The 15,052-nt window shown below is 47.5% G+C and overlaps 3 protein-coding genes and 1 long non-coding RNA gene across 11 annotated transcripts in view; 1 reads left to right on the top strand and 3 right to left on the bottom strand.

Annotated features, from left to right (window-relative positions):
• LOC144368331 (uncharacterized) overlaps positions 1–15,006 on the top strand; it is a 24,208-nt gene extending 9,202 nt beyond the window's left edge. Inside the window, exons 3-4 of the long non-coding RNA XR_013428124.1 lie at positions 3,915–12,873; positions 14,875–15,006. This is a non-coding gene — a long non-coding RNA (uncharacterized LOC144368331). The remainder of the gene's footprint in view (positions 1–3,914; positions 12,874–14,874) is intronic.
• Tstd1 (thiosulfate sulfurtransferase like domain containing 1) lies at positions 2,513–3,958 on the bottom strand. 2 transcript variants are annotated; one of them, XM_005341818.5, is made up of 4 exons: positions 3,822–3,958; positions 3,480–3,614; positions 2,784–2,946; positions 2,513–2,688 (listed from the first exon to the last, which is right to left on the bottom strand). In XM_005341818.5, exons 1-4 carry the CDS (start codon positions 3,895–3,897, stop codon positions 2,637–2,639), a joined length of 426 nt encoding a protein of 141 aa, XP_005341875.1. In that variant the 5' UTR covers positions 3,898–3,958; the 3' UTR covers positions 2,513–2,636. The 2 variants fall into 2 exon arrangements, with proteins under 2 accessions (XP_005341875.1, XP_005341876.1); XM_005341819.5 differs by lacking the exon at positions 3,480–3,614 and having other exon boundaries at positions 3,822–3,956.
• Positions 4,187–10,979, bottom strand: Usf1 (upstream transcription factor 1). 5 transcript variants are annotated; one of them, XM_005341820.5, is made up of 11 exons: positions 10,852–10,976; positions 8,096–8,176; positions 7,681–7,730; positions 7,255–7,370; positions 6,818–6,919; positions 6,373–6,568; positions 6,052–6,139; positions 5,851–5,909; positions 5,485–5,579; positions 5,101–5,229; positions 4,187–4,913 (listed from the first exon to the last, which is right to left on the bottom strand). In XM_005341820.5, exons 2-11 carry the CDS (start codon positions 8,101–8,103, stop codon positions 4,824–4,826), a joined length of 933 nt encoding a protein of 310 aa, XP_005341877.1. In that variant the 5' UTR covers positions 8,104–8,176; positions 10,852–10,976; the 3' UTR covers positions 4,187–4,823. The 5 variants fall into 5 exon arrangements, with proteins under 5 accessions (XP_005341877.1, XP_013221420.1, XP_040143216.1 ...); XM_013365966.4 differs by lacking the exon at positions 10,852–10,976 and adding an exon at positions 10,489–10,628; XM_040287282.2 differs by lacking the exon at positions 10,852–10,976 and adding an exon at positions 10,137–10,271.
• Positions 12,397–15,052, bottom strand: part of Arhgap30 (Rho GTPase activating protein 30) — an 18,884-nt gene continuing 16,228 nt past the window's right edge. For all 3 annotated transcript variants that reach the window (XM_005341824.5, XM_078027152.1, XM_040287285.2), the window contains one exon: positions 12,397–14,985. In XM_005341824.5, the coding sequence (XP_005341881.1) occupies positions 13,354–14,985 (1,632 nt within the window). In that variant the 3' untranslated portion in view covers positions 12,397–13,353. The remainder of the gene's footprint in view (positions 14,986–15,052) is intronic.

Genomic DNA, 15,052 nt, shown 5'->3' with positions numbered 1-15,052 from the left:
TGGGTGGTGCCTCAGCTGTAGAGTGCTTGCCTAGCACATTCGAGGCCCTGGGTTCAATCGTCAGCACACATATAAAATAATTAAAATAAAGGTATTGGGCCCAACTACAACTAACATAAATAAATATTAAAAAGTAAATAAATAAATCTTATTTAGGGAAATGGTTACAAGGGAGCATACCCCAAACTCAATGAATTAAACACTTAAGAACTGTGCATTTTATTATAGGTAAATTATGCCTCAGTAATAATAGTAATGAGGAAATGCTATAATCTATCACAAAGACTGAGGGAGGGAAAAAAGAAACAAGAATAGTTAAGACTCAGGGAGGAAATTGGACCACAGGAGAAACTTCCCAAAGGGATTTGGTTATTTGAGGAAAGAATAAATGACACAATTTGCCCTTTCAACTTTATCTTCTGACCCAACAATGTCTGGCTAAACTCAGATTAGCTCAGGGAGAAAGTAGGATAGCTCTGAGACCAAGAAGTTGGGGAGCCCAGATGAATGAGGATTTTATAAAGTGGACGGTGAGAGAAAAGATGTAGGAGGGCTGGCAATAGTCCAGAAAGCAGAAGGGAAGAGGAAAAGAAGGTGAGAAAAAAAAAAAAAAAGCAAAGAATGTAAGAAATGTAGGAAGGAATTTTCTCAGAAACTTGAAAAAACAGAAAATTGAATCCACCTCTGGCCCAACCTTCTCTTCCACAGATAAAAGAATAAAATTAAAAAAAAAATCAGGGCTGGGGATGTGGCTCAAGCGGTAGCGCGCTCGCCTTGCATGCGTGCGGCCCGGGTTCGATCCTCAGCACCACATACCAACAAAGATGTGTCCGCCGAGAACTAAAAAAAAATAAATATTAAAAATTCTCTCTCTCTCTCCTCTCTCACTCTTTAAAAAAAAAAAATTTAAAAAAAAATCAAACTTAGGGGGAAAAAACTCTGCCATTGAAAGGTCTCAAGGAGCCAGGCATAGAGGCACATGCCTGTAATCCCAGCTACTCAGGAAGCTGAGGCAGGAGGGTTGCAAGTTCAAAGCCACTTAGCAACTTAGCAAAATCCTGTCTCAAAATTAAAAATAAATAAAAGGACTGCAGATGGAATGCAGTGGTAAAGTACCCTCAGGTTCAATCCCCAGTACCAAAACAAAACCAAAAAAGCCTCAAAAGATATGCATCAAACTATATGCATCATATTAAAGGGAAGTTGGATGCTTGCTGCATAGTGTTGAATTTAGTTTCAGTAAGTATTTGCCATTTCAGGTTTTTTTTTTTTTAATCAACTAAATTTAGCAAAATTTAGTTAGAATCAGAACAGTGTTGACAAAATCAGGGAATTGTTTGGGGTGGCAAAGGAAGGGCTCCTCATATCTGTAACATGTATATGACACATAAATATAGGGATAAAGGGTATCATCAATTCTCTTTTACCCAAAGGCCTGGAATTGCTTTTCATTTCCTCAACCCTAAAACAAAGTCTGAAGAAAGTGATGTTGAGGCTCACGAGCAATAGTAGGCAAACTCTTCCTATAAAGGGCTTAAGAGTAAAAATTTTAGGCTTTGAAGGATATACAGTTTCTGTCATTATTCTGCCGGTTTTGCACAAAAGTAGCCATAAACAATTCAAAAAGGAATGATCACAGCAATATGGATAGCTGGAGCTATTAGTTTGTGGACCTCTGGTGTAAAGAGCAGTGATACTTGTTTCTGACTGTATATTAGATTCATCAGAGGAGCTAAAAAAAAAAAAAAAAATCCACAAATGCCCAGGTCCCACCCCACCAACATAATCTGTGGTTGGGCCCAATTTTATTTTGGGTGGGAAGCGGGTACCAGGAATGAACTCAGGGGCACTCAACCACTGAGCCACATCCCCAGCCCTATTTTGTATTTTTTTGGAGACAGGGTCTCACTGAGTTGCTTAGGGCCTCGTTTTGCTAAGGCTGACTTCAAATAACTGGTGATCCTCCTATCTCAGTCTCCCAAGCCGCTGTCCACTGGGATTACAGGCATGAGCCACCACATCCGGCCTTTTTTTTTTTTTTTTTTTAGATGAGGTTTTGCTCTGTTGTTCAGGGTGGCCCTGCTGGGCTCAAACAGTCCTACTGCCTCAGGTTTCTGATAGGATGGGACATAGGCACAAGACATTACCCCCAGACCAAGCTTTCTTTTTTTTTTTTTTTTTTTTTTTTAAGTTTCTAGGCCATGTACACCCTAAAAACAACTGTTCTAGGAGAATTATAGTTACCCAGGGAACTGCTAGAATTTGGGGGTAAGGCCAGGTAAATAAATGCTGGAAAGATAAATGATCCAGCAGTGAATTGAGGTGTAGATTAATATTAGAACCATTTTCTTTCTCTCTCTCTTTCTTACAACAGGATCTCAATAAATTGCCTACTGGCTTTGAATTTGCAATCCTCCTGCCTTAGCCTCTCAAGTAGTTGGTATTATAGGCATGTACCACCACACCCAGCCAGACCCATTTTCTGCCTGCCTAACAAATTAAGTACTTCCAATACTTGATAAAATGTTCTTTATTAATGTTTCTGTGTGCAAAGCACTAAAAGGAGTTGCCTAGCCCAGCAAGTCATCTCCTTCATCACCCTTTGTTAAGGTGGGAGGGAGAGATAAGGGTTCTGCCTAACCCTCTTTCTCGAACCACTCCTTATAGGCCCCAGCATAGTTTCGAGCCCTGTGGAAACAAAGAGGGGTAAGGGAAGGACATGCCCAATAGGCAGTCCCCAATCACTTCCCAGCTAGCAAGCCACACGTTGCCCATGCCCATACCCTGTGTATCCAAGGCGCCGGGCCAGCTGTGTGGCCTGGAAGCCCCGTTTTCCCATTTGACAGAAGAAAACAAGATTCTCATCTTCTTGCTTTGGCTTCTCAGTGCGGTACAATGCTTTGAATGCAGCTGGCTCCATCTGCAGGGCACTTTCCAACTCGGACACTGGGAGAGGAGTCCAGAGAATAAATGGAAAGCAAGTCTTGATTCTCAGGGTCAGAAATCAGGCAAGAAGAGCTCATGATGGAACAAAATCTCCAGGTCCCAAACCAATATATGGTGGCCACCTCCCTCCCTGTCAAAGTCAAGAAACAGCTTACCCTTAAGGAAATTTGCCAAATGACCTGTGAGTGCGAGTCACTTCCTGAATCCTGGGGTGTGTGTGTGTGTGTGTGTGTGTGTGTGTGTGTGTGTGTGCAGCCAGGAGGAGCAGGTAGACTTAGGCATCTAGATTCAGGGAGGTCAAGCATATAGAAGCTGGTTTGCCCCTCTCCTTACCCTCTGCTTTCCCCTCAAACTGGATAGGCCGGTTCCACTGCCAGGATCCGCCTTCAATCAGCCCTTCTCCGTGGGAAGCTGAGGGCAGCTTAGGGAAATGTAGGATCCCCCTCACCCGGCCTCTGTATTTCGCCTTCCCCATGCCATTCTGAGATCCCACTAGCTAAGACCCTTCTGGGCTGTCTCCTCCAATCCCATACCCGGGATGTTGACTGCCCCTGGGATGGTTCCCGCTGCAGCCTCCTCCCGAGATCTCACATCGAAGAGCCGGGCCCGGCCTGATGTTAGGAGTGACCGGAGTTCAGGGAGCGAGACCGAGACCGAGACCGTGGACGCTGAAGAAGAGGGCACATGCACCTTCAGAGGGGGACTATGAAGAATGGGTGCCTCAATACTCCCTCCCCTAGCAGCACCCTAACCCTGAGAGCCTCTCTGGTCTTGCCCCTTCACTCCTCCCTCCACATACACCTCCACCCTGGGGGCCTCACACACTCCCAGGGCCACAGACAGCATTGGACATCCCAGGGCTCCCTCACAGGTACCTCCAGCCATGGTGCGGACAGCGATCACCAGGTGCAGGAATGTGGCCCCAGCCCGCCCCCTCGCCGTCAGCAGCATCTCTCCCTTCCTCCTAGAACCCAGACCGGAACCGGAAGCAAGGCACCGCCTCCCGCACAGTCCCCACAGCACCTGTTCGTGGTGCCTCTCAACATCCCACTGGAGAAATCTTTGCTGTTGCCAGGGTGAGCCGGAAACGACACCCGATCTGGCACAGGTAACACAACTCAGGGTAATGAGTATAGGAATGGCACCCCACCCTAAAGCTGGCACAGCCCTTATTGGTCAAAGGGTAATGTGCCACCTCCCTTTTGACTTGGGGCCCACAAAAGGAGGAAAAAGAGACAACTGTGGCTCCAAACAATTTTATCTTAAAAAATGGGGGGGAATACCCCCACAAGGGGAAAGACCCCAAGTGGGCCCCTGCCTGTTATTCTCCCTGGCTTCAGAGACTTCTACACAGGCCTTAGCTGCTTGCTGGCCAGTTTCTTTGTGGGACAGTAGACACTGCTAAGCAACCTTCCCCATTTCTTCATTAAGTCTGTTCCCCAGAGTCGCAGGTCCACATCTAGAACCTCAGTTCTGGGGAAAGGAAGAACCAACGGAAGTGCCAGAGTCCTGAGGCAAGCCAGAGTATCACTTGTCAGCAGACCCTCTGCTGAGTACTCTAAGCAAGCCCAGGGCAAGCCCCCCAGTTTAGTATGTCCAGTATCCAGCTTGGAGACAGCACATGCATTGTGCAAGAGGAGCATAAGGACCCAGGGGCTGCATGGTAGGGGCAGGCAAGGCTGTCAGTGCATGTTCACAATGTGTGTTTCACACTACTGCAGGCTGCCATACCACAGGCCCTCAGTTCAAAGACACGCCTTTTGAACTCCCCAGAGTCCCATGCCAGAAGTGGGCAGTGAAGGAAAGGGGCACGGGATAAGCCTGTCGCTCCTGGGCTATCTGCAGTTCTTGGGCCCAAAGCCCCTCAATCCCCATAGTTAGTTGCTATCATTCTTGATGACGACCTCTAATCCGTGGTGCCGCAATTGAGCTCGTAGTAGCAGATTCTTGTTTTTAAGGTCTTCCACCTAACATGGAAAGAAGGCAGTCAAGGAAATGGGTAGAAAAGTTGACACTACCAAGCCCCTGAAATTAAACATCCACTGGTGAGGAGGAAAATGTGAAGTGCTCAATGGAGAATTAAGTACGGAGTCCCAAACTGGGTCAGTGGGCTATAGGGGCCTAGGAGGTAATACTGGGATTAGGAGTCTGAACCTGCTGTCGAAGTACATCATTGTCCAGCTGCAGTTGATCTAACCCCTGCAATTCTTCAGACAACCTGTGGTTACTCTGCCGAAGCTCCTGGATATAATCACAGGCTTTGGATAGAATTCCACCTTTACTCTGCAAGACAAAGTCAACAAAATGAGGACTTAGGATTTAAGACATCTAGCACTATGCTTTCCAAAACAACATTCACACTTTGGACTTTATTTTCCCCTAAGGATGGTGATATAGCATCTCCCATGGATGTAGGGACCTTAGAGAAAGATATGAAGAGTGAATGAAAAGTGTATGTCCCACACTCTACTATTTCTGGAAATAATACCAGGAGACAGAATTCAGGCCTCCCATCCACTACCAGGGTTCTTCCATGACCTGGCCAGACTTGGTGCTCTCCATAGAGCAGTCTGGGATGATCTTGGACAGCTGCACAATCCAGTTGTTGATCTTGTCTCGGCGGCGGCGCTCCACTGTGGGCCAAAGTGGAGGACAAAGTGACTCAGTGAACACTCACAAGCCTCAGGATAAAATGACCAACCCTTCCTCCCCTCAGATATCATCAGACATACTAAACTAGGGGACTTGCCCCTTGTACTTGTTTATAGTGCATAACAGAGGTCTGCTGGGTAATGCCCTGGCTTGCCCCAGGACTCTGGCACTTCCACTGATTCTTTCTTTCCCTGCAAGTCCCTAGCCCTATTAGACAAGTCCCTAGCTTCACATCTGGAACACAGCACCTACCTTCATTATGCTGAGCTCTGCGTTTCTCATCCCGGGTTGTCCGGGGAGCTTCTGATTTCCTGACAACAGAGCAGGATGATCAGAGTGAGGGAAGGACAAAAGAAATTTTTAAATAAGATTTGAGTTTGGGGTAAGGACTTATACAAATTACAGTGGGTATTAAGACTATTCATGGTAACTGAGAAGAAATGGGTCACTCACGGGGAATAAGGGTGGGTCCTGGGGGCAATTGAGCGCTGGCTTCCTCCCTGTAATACTTCTTGTGGTGACATCATCACAAAGAATTGACCTGTGAAGATGCGGGGCAGGTTCTGCCAGGACTTGGAACTAGAAAGTTCAACAAGGCCCTGGGACCCTTCTCTGAAAAGAACATGCTCCTTCCTGCTAGGAGGTCAGCCCCAGATTCCCTGTCTGGCCAGGTCTTAGTCTTTACTAAGGGTCATGAATAAAGGTCCACTGTCCCAGCCATGTCCCCCAGCCCTTCCTGGCCCTGCTATCTAGCATCCTCATGCAATATCTCACCAGTGCCGGGAGGGGTTGCCTGCCCCAGTAGTGCCTCTGAGCCCTGGGTAGTAACGACAGCAGCTGTACTCCCCGATGTGGTGCCCCCTGCCCCATCACCCACGGCAGTGCTGGGAAAGTAAGTATAATGTGTCTCGGCAGCTGTCCCCTCTGTATCAACTGCATCATCACTCGTGAAAGCACCCTGGATTACTGCCTGGAAAGGGGAGCAAAAGAACAGAGTCCACTGACAATCAGATACTTCTTCCCCCTGTACCACTCTGTAGCTTTATCCTTTGAAGAGGGAAGGAGAAGAAACATCTAGAAAGGGAAAGTCTAGTGCCTTCAGTCAAAGCAGTCTGAGATGCCTCACTGTTCCTGGTTTCACCTCCAATTTATTAGTTCCCTTCTTCCTCTTATTACTCAGAGATTTAATTTAGCCCATCCCCAGCCCATTCCCCTGTACCTGGGTCATGGATTGGGTGGCAGGGTAGCCACTAATGGCTCCAGTGCCCTCAGTCTGGCCATCCAGCTGCCCCTCAGACACCTGGATCACCCTGTACATCACCTAGAAGCAGAGAGGAAGGGGGAAGGGTAGGAAGGGAAGACAGAAGAATAAGCACTTGGAATCTCAGGATCCTTCATAAAGCTTCCCTTGGACAAAGCCCCAAAACAAAAACCCTCAGAGACATAGATTCAGCTGTCCTCTCTTCTTTCTCTATACTGAGGTTTCATCATTCTCCTTTCCTATAATAATTTCTCCTCTAGACCTTTTATCACCACCACCCCCAAGAGTCTACATTTTCACCTCCTCCTCCAAGTCAGGTCTCCCCAAGATGTTTGATTACCTCCCTCAACCCCAACCCCAGGTAACACCTGCAGCCACCTGGCCCCCTCCCTTACCTGGCCCCCATTCTCAGTTCGGAAGACGTACTTGACGTTGGGGTCAGGGAAGGTGGCAGCTGACTGGATGCTAGCGATAGCCACACTGGTTGGGTCCTCCCCTGTAGCCACTGCACCTGAATTAAAAGAATGAAGGAAAGTCTGTGAGTTAACTGCCTTTCTCCCTCTGTTCTACTTGAATATCCTTAAGAAGAAAGATGATAGAAGATTGTGGCTCAGTGGTAGAGCGCTTGCCTAGCAAGTGTGAGGTACTGGGTACAATTCTCGGCACCGAATATAAATGAATGAATAAAATAAAGGTCCATTAACAACTACAAATTTTTTTTTTTTTTAAAGAAAAGAAAGAAAGAAGATATACATAAGATAGACTAGTGGGGGATGGAGAAAGTCCATGACCTTGGTCTTGGTCCTAGTTTTAACACTCACCTTCCTGAATCTGCACTGTCCCCTCTTCTGTTTCAGCTGTTTTCTGCTGCCTGATTGTGGTGAAAGGACAAAGGGAAGAAGTGAATGAGAAGCTCACTGGCACAGTAACGTATGACTCCCAAACTCACTGGTATTCCCAATAGATGGGTTAGGTTAGAATACAACAAGTTAGTCTAAGTGTTTACTATGTACAGGTCCTAAGCTAAGCACTTAACATGCATGAGCTTATTTAATACTAATAAGAGCACTATGAGGTAGGTACCATTACTTCCATTTTATAGATGGGAAAACTGAATCACACAGCTGGTAGGGGATGGAGCTGGGACTTGAATCCAGGTCAGGCTGATCTCCAGAGACAGTACTCTTAGACATTTTGCATCTCTCTCACATTAGACCCTACCTCTTCTTCACTCACCCCTTCATCTCTCTGTGAGGGAGTACATCCGAGGAGCTGGTCCCTTTTTGAAGGTCTTCGTATCTCCCTGAGTGCTAAGTCCTGGTAGATATCATGAAGTTCACAGTGAGTCCGGGAAACTGAACAGCTTGCCTAGTTCTAGATCCTCAAAGACAAAGCCAAGAAAATAACCCAATCATCTGCAAGGGACAACTGACCATTCTGAAGCTGAGGACTGAACTGTAGTGATTGAAAAAATAACTCTACAAATTGTGTTCCTCATCCCTCTATTATCACTCCAGCACCTGGTGGAGAGGGGATAATTATTCTGGAAAACATATATTTGAATGGATTCTTAGTAAAGGTATTATGGATTACTAATAAAGCTATAAAGATCTGCCATAACAGCAGCTTCATGGGGATTAGGAAGGGCCAGGTTTAGACAATCACTATCAAAAAAACACAGGATCACCAGACCCAGTGGAGCATGCCTGTAATCCCAGCAACTCAGGAGGCTGAGGCAGAAAGATCACAAGTTTGAGGCCAGCCTCAACAAATTAGTGAGGCCCTAAGCAACTAAGTGAGACTCTATCTCAAAATCAAAATTTAAAAGGGCTGGAGACATAGCTCAGTGGTAAAGTGTCCCTGGGTTTAACCACCAGTACAAGAAATAATAAATAAAATAAAAAAATAAAACACACAGAGTCATGGACACTGATACTTCACAACTGGCAGACAGACTAGATAGCAAGAAATTTCAAATTTAGGAAGTAAAACCTGAAGCCACTGCCCTTTGAAAACCATCCCTAACTACAAAACCTAGATGAGCCCGGTATGGTGGCATAGGCCTGTAATCCCACTGGCTGGAGAGGCTGAGACAAGAAGATGAAGAGTTCAAAGTCAGCCTCAACAATTTAGCAGGGGCCCTAAGCAGCTTAGTGAGACCCTGTCTCCAAATTAAAAATTAAAAAGGCCTGGGGATGTAGCTCAGTGATTAAGTGCCCCTTAGTACCAAAAAACAAAACAACCTAGACATGGGCCAGGCATGGTGGTGCTCACCCGTAATCCCAGCCATTGGTGAGGCTGGGGCAGGAGGTAAACAAGTTGCAGGCCAGTCTCAGCAATTTAGCAAGATTCTGTCTCAATATAAATAACAAAAAGTACTGGGATAGCCAGGTGGTGGTGCATTCCCAGCAACTCACTGAGAAGGTTGAGGAAGGAAGATCACCAAATTCAAGGCCAGCCTCATTAACACAGTGAGGCCAGAAGCAACTTAGACTTTGCCCCCAAATAAATAAATAATATTAAAAAGGGTGAGGATGTAGGTCAGTGGTAAAATACCCCTGGGTTCAATCCTCAGCACCACCACCCCCCTCCAAAAAAAAAAAAAAAAAAAGTAAATAAAAACCCAGACTTGGCCCTTAAGTAGCATTCCATTGACAGGGTTCTTGTTTAGGGCTGTCCAGATTTACAGCATCTGTTAGAGATCCTAAAGCCCAAGTGTGTCATATCCAAACCTCCTCTATTTTATTCATCAAGCCTTCCGGTAGTGCAACACAGTTGCTAAAATGTTGCTATGACAACTCCATATCCACTGAGCCTCAGCAAGAAGAGAAAAAACTCAAAGCTCAGGATTCCGAAGGAGAAAAGACAATGGGGGAGGAATCCATCTAGAAGGTGCCTGCCTTAGGACCCTGACACCCAGCCAGAGGATAGAAAAAAAAACAAAGGACTGAGGAGACAGATGCCTCCAGAAACAGCTACACAGTACAAAGAAGAAAAATAATCCCAACACGAAAGGGGCAATATTTTTGTAAATTCTCTATCCATAAGGTCCTCCAACCTTTCCTATCACAGGAAAATCTGTAGCGGATAAAAAGCTCGCGTACAAAGAAAAGAGTAACAACAACAACAATTAAAAAAATTAAAAAAAAAAAAAAAAGGAACTGAAAGTGAAACTGTAAGAAGTAACGCGGCAAGGAGATCCCAGTCCCCAAAGGGAAGTAGCGTAAGTGTTTTGGGACCATCAAGGTCTCCAACCTCAAAACTGGGGAGGAAGTACCTCTCAGGTTTGCTGCGCTGACTGCAGGAGCAGGTAATGAGAGGGCAGAACACTAATCGCCTACAGCTGTCAGCCAGAGACAGCCTCGGAGGGCGCACAGCACCGGGTCGGGCAACTTATTCAAATCTTAGTTGGACATCCGGAAGCATTTCCTGAGCGTTAAGAATATGTGACACGGAAATCAGCAAAGGACGTTGTGGCTTGCACGCTCAGGCAAGGAGGGCCCATCAAGAGCCCTTGCTAAGTCTTTACACAAAGGGTGTGGGGGAGAATCCCGAAAGAATTCAGGAGCCTAGACGCTGCCAAAGAACGAGTCGTTTCCCTGCAGGCCCACCAACCAGTAGGCGCTTACGGAGCTGAGCACCCTCCAGGCGCGAGCCAGGGGACCCGCGCGGTGACACGGCCAGACCCGCGGCGCTCGCCCGGCGACCCAGGTCCTGGGCAGAGAAGGCAGGAAAGGGCGCCGGGGACTCGGGGACCTGGCACCCGCAGCTGCGGCTCCCAGATGGGCAGCGCAGGAGGGCGGGGACGTGCGTGCCTGGGGCGGGGAGCAATTCGGCCCACAAAGCAGGATAGGACCAGACACGGCCTCCTCCCCCAAAACAAAGGCTTCCTCCCCGGGAGTCCCCTAACCTGAAAAACTGAAATAAAACCAAAACTGCCCCGCCCTGCTGGTCCACCCCATCTCCAGGCTCTTGTCGGGTCCTGCACTCACCCGCGAAGGCCGCTTCAGCCGCCGATCTCTCCCGGCAGTGTTCTCGCTCCCCCCACTCGGGTAGCTCCATAGACAGCTGCTCATGCGCACTCCCCGCCTGCGGCCATGTTAGTGAGGGGCGGAAGTGTCTCCTCAACCCGCCCAGCCTACTCCTAGCCTCTGGGCCGCCCCACTTCCGTTCCTTCAGCTTGGCGAGGGCTAAGGGCTACGTAGGTGTATGGGGTCCCAAAGAGGTAATGTTATGGAGGATTCGCTGAAATCCTAGCGACTCTGGGCAATAATCAGAGAAAATTGACTAGGTTTGTGCGAGGCAGGGCCTTTTAAATTAGAGGGAGTGAGGGGCCAGCTGAGATCCAGGGAAGAACGTCGGAGGGAGGCGCCATCTTTAACAGGGTTATTTGGGAGGCCATCTTGGATCAGGGCATCATTTCGAAGTGTTTCCAACCGGAGATGAGGATGTATCAGGACATATGTAAATCTTGGCATACTTTTTTGTATTAGCGTCAGCAGTCACTCACTCAGGCATTCCAGGGTTTCGAGTTTTTCGAGGTTCACACTGTGAGAATAATCTTGATTCCCATTCTTCTCATTCGTGATGTACTCTTTAAAAGGATTTGGAGTCGTGTAGTATGATGGAAACTGGAGCCAGACAAAACCATCCCTGCCACTTATTACCTGACATCTTTGGCAAGTATTTTGACGTAAAATGAGCTTTAGTTTTGATGTCCTCGATGAGCATCAAGCAGGTCTTCAGTTCTATTTCCCCAGATATTGAATTGAACACTCAGGAAACACCGAGAGAAGCACAGAAAGCAAGTTTTGTTTAAAGGATAGAACAGATTTCTCCGCAGACAACCTGGCCCCAAAGCTAGGTGTCCGGTCCCTTGAGTACATTTTAGAATTCCTCTGTTCTCATGGCCTCTCCTCCCACTATCCGGCATGCCAAAGGTCCTGCATACCTGACTAGTGACCAGAGGTGGGCCAGTGACCAGAGGTGGGCCAAAGGTGGAGTGTCGAGAGAGGGAGCTACCCAGAGGGGCTTTCATTCTTTAACAACTCCTTGTAGGGAGGAACAGTTCCCTGGAGGCAGGTCACCTAGGCAATAGGTGGAGGATGGGAAATGTCTTGAAGGCATTAACATTTTATTTCCTCCTGACTCAGCCCCCATCTTTTTGACCCAATCATTTATAACCTACACTAACTGTCTTTTTTCCCCCAGCCTTAGTTTCTTTATCGGAAAAATAGAGATGCCAGTACCAACTCTACAGAATTGTTATGTGGATTAAATAAAATTAAAGGCAATATTTTTAGGAGCACACATCTAGCCGAGTTCCTGGCATAAAATGAATATTATGTAAATGTAAGTTTCTCTTCCTCATTTCCTGACCACCATGAACCCAGCTCTAGTTTCCAGCCACAGGTCTCCATGACAACAGCTGAGGAGGAGCACCCAAACAAGAAAAAAAGAGACATTTGACCAAATAAGTGAAAATGTATCTATCGCCCAAGACTTAAAAAAAAAAAAAAAAAAGAGTCCTCACACTCTTTAAATGTAAAAATACAATTTTTATTTTGAGACATTCACCCTTACTAGAGTGTATGGACATGCAATTCCTGGACCTGAGTGACAACTTTCCCCTTTCCTAAAATGGAAGGAAGTTATTCCAAAGGAAACAAGGGCAGGGAGTTTTTTTTTTTTTTTTTTTTTTTTTTTTAATGTAAGAATACATCTTTTTTTTTTTAAGAGAGAGAGAATTTTAATATTTATTTTTTAGTCATCGCTGGACACAACATCTTTGTTTATATGTGGTGCTGAGGATCGAACCCGAGCCACATGCATGCCAGGCAAGTGTGCTACCGCTTGAGCCACATCCCCAGCCCAGGCAAGGAGATCTTTACAGGATTGTCTCTTGCAAGGTGATTGGAGGCTGAGAGCGGGTCCAGTGCTTTCAACAAACACTGAAGACTTCAGAGAGTTGCTTGGATAGCTTCCTCCTAATATGGAACCAAGAGGATTAGGAGGTAACCAAGGGTCTAGGAGCAAAGTAGGGATGGGCAATTCTAGAAGTGTTTGTGTATGGAAGGCTCTGACCTGGCCTTGTGTTTCCTGCTTCTACACTGGGATTCCATGAACAGAAGTTCATAGCCTCAGAAGAGGGCAGCCATTTGACTGGAATTCCCCCTTCATTCCTCACTTTTAAGAAGCCTCTAAGTTTTCTCTATGCCCTATGTTCCTTTGGTCAGTGGACACACTTTGTGGAAGGAGGATCTTACTTTCTTGGGACTCTCTTCTAAGAGATAGTGCTTTCTGTCTGAGACAGGCTCAGGTAAAATCATCAAGGCAGTGCCTCCCATAGTCATTAAAGAGAGTAGCTGGAGAACCAAAGCCTATGATAGAGTGGGGTACTGTAGCTGCTCAGGCAGCAGAAAAGACAGCTATTGAGGGATCCCAGGGATTCAAGATAACTTACTGGCCTCCTTTGTCCAATGGTCGGATTCTAATCACAGTCCCTTACCTTTTCCAGGGTTAGCCTGTGTTTCAAATGCATATGATCGACGCTGGGGTGATGTAAGGGTGTCGGGGAGCTGGGGTTCTCTAGGGGGCAGACTAAACCGACTTGGGGGCCCAGACCCTTCTGTGCCTTCAGGTGGGAGTCCTAGACAGCTAAGGGGCCGAGGGGAATGATCAGAGACCAAGCTACAGGGGGAGCTTCTGGGAATGATGCTATAGTCCCCACCCCCAGTACAGGTCTGGGTCCGACGAACTCCTTGAGCCTCAGTCCTCTGGCGGTCCCGAGCCAGTGCCACAGCAGCATCAAAGGAAAGACTGCCCCCATTTCTCCAAGAGGCTCGGGAAGCTTGAGACCCCCAAGCCCTTTCCCCCGGTGTCCCATCAAGCCGACCAGGCCTTGGACATGGATTTGCAGGTGCCACATGGATTTTGCTACACATTGCACTGGGCGTCTTGGCAAACTGTGGTTTGGGGGGCACTACAGGCACAGAGCGGACCTGTTGGACCTGAACCAGGGTAGAAGCCAGGCGCATGCCCACACCTCCAGCTGAGTTAAGGACACAGGGGCATACATCACAGCCTTCTGAACAAGGCTGTCCCTGAGGCTCCATCCCCTCTAGCAGGGGTGGCTGTAAGGCTGCCTGTTCCATCTCAGAAGACTGGGCATTGCCCTCTTTGGTACTATCAACATCCAGAGATTCTATAACTGGCCCTTCAAAGAGGGTCCCTTCTTTTAAATGGTCACCTCCATCCTTCTGTTCTCCCTCCGCCTCTCCGTCCCCACTCTCCCGCTCCCTAATAACCTCCCCATCTCCTCCATCAACTGATGCTTCTGAACTTCTGCTATCTTCACCACGTTCTTGGTCTTCTCTTTCCTTGTGGTTCCCATTCCCCCTCTGTCTTTTGACTTCATCCTCTCTGCCTCCCTCAGCCTCCTGTTTGTGTACAACTTCCCAGCTCCCCTCAGAAATCAGTTGTTCCTGAGCCCTGTTCTCTGAGTCCCTTCCAGATTCTGCTGGAGCTCCCTCTCCTTCTTGCTTGGCCTCTCCTCTCTCAATCTCTCTTTTCTTCTCCTTGTCTTTATCTTGTTCTTCTCTTTGTTCCTCCACACCCTTAGCTTCCTTGGTACTTTCAACCTCTTTCTGACCTTTAGAATTCTTTCCCTTAGCTTCTGTCTCTTCCCCACTCTCTTTTTCCAAACTTATCATCTCTTGGCTTCCATCAGCCTCCTCTCCTTCCTCACCAGCCTTATCAACCTCCATCTCAGTCTCTGGACTCCCCTCAGCCTCTTCCCTGGTGCCAAATGTGCTTCCAGGCTCAGCCTTCTTGTCTTTCCCAGTTTCCCAGCATGCCTGCTCTTCTTCAGCCTTTTCGGAATCTTGACTTCCACACTCTTTTGCCTCTTCCTCCAGATTTCCTGCACCCTCCCAGTTTTGGGGATTAGGTTTCAGAAGAGGACTTAGGTCATCATAAGCACTCAAAAAGACTTCCTCCCCATTTTCCTCCTCCAGTTCAGGCCTGGGGCCAGAAGAATCCAGGGAGCAGCAGCTGGGAGCCAGGACATACTGTGCCTCATCCAGAGACAGGTCATCGAGGGGTGGCTCCACAGAGAATTCCTCCACCTGTAGGCACAACATTGTGGCTCAGGACCAGGCAGCCCTGTCCACCCTCTGAACTTCATACCATCCC

Source organism: Ictidomys tridecemlineatus, chromosome 11 (genome assembly GCF_052094955.1).
Source record: "Ictidomys tridecemlineatus isolate mIctTri1 chromosome 11, mIctTri1.hap1, whole genome shotgun sequence".
In the NCBI taxonomy this organism is placed as follows: domain Eukaryota; kingdom Metazoa; phylum Chordata; class Mammalia; order Rodentia; family Sciuridae; genus Ictidomys; species Ictidomys tridecemlineatus.
Note: the sequence above shows the minus strand (reverse complement) of the source record. Positions and strands in the feature narration are given on the sequence as shown.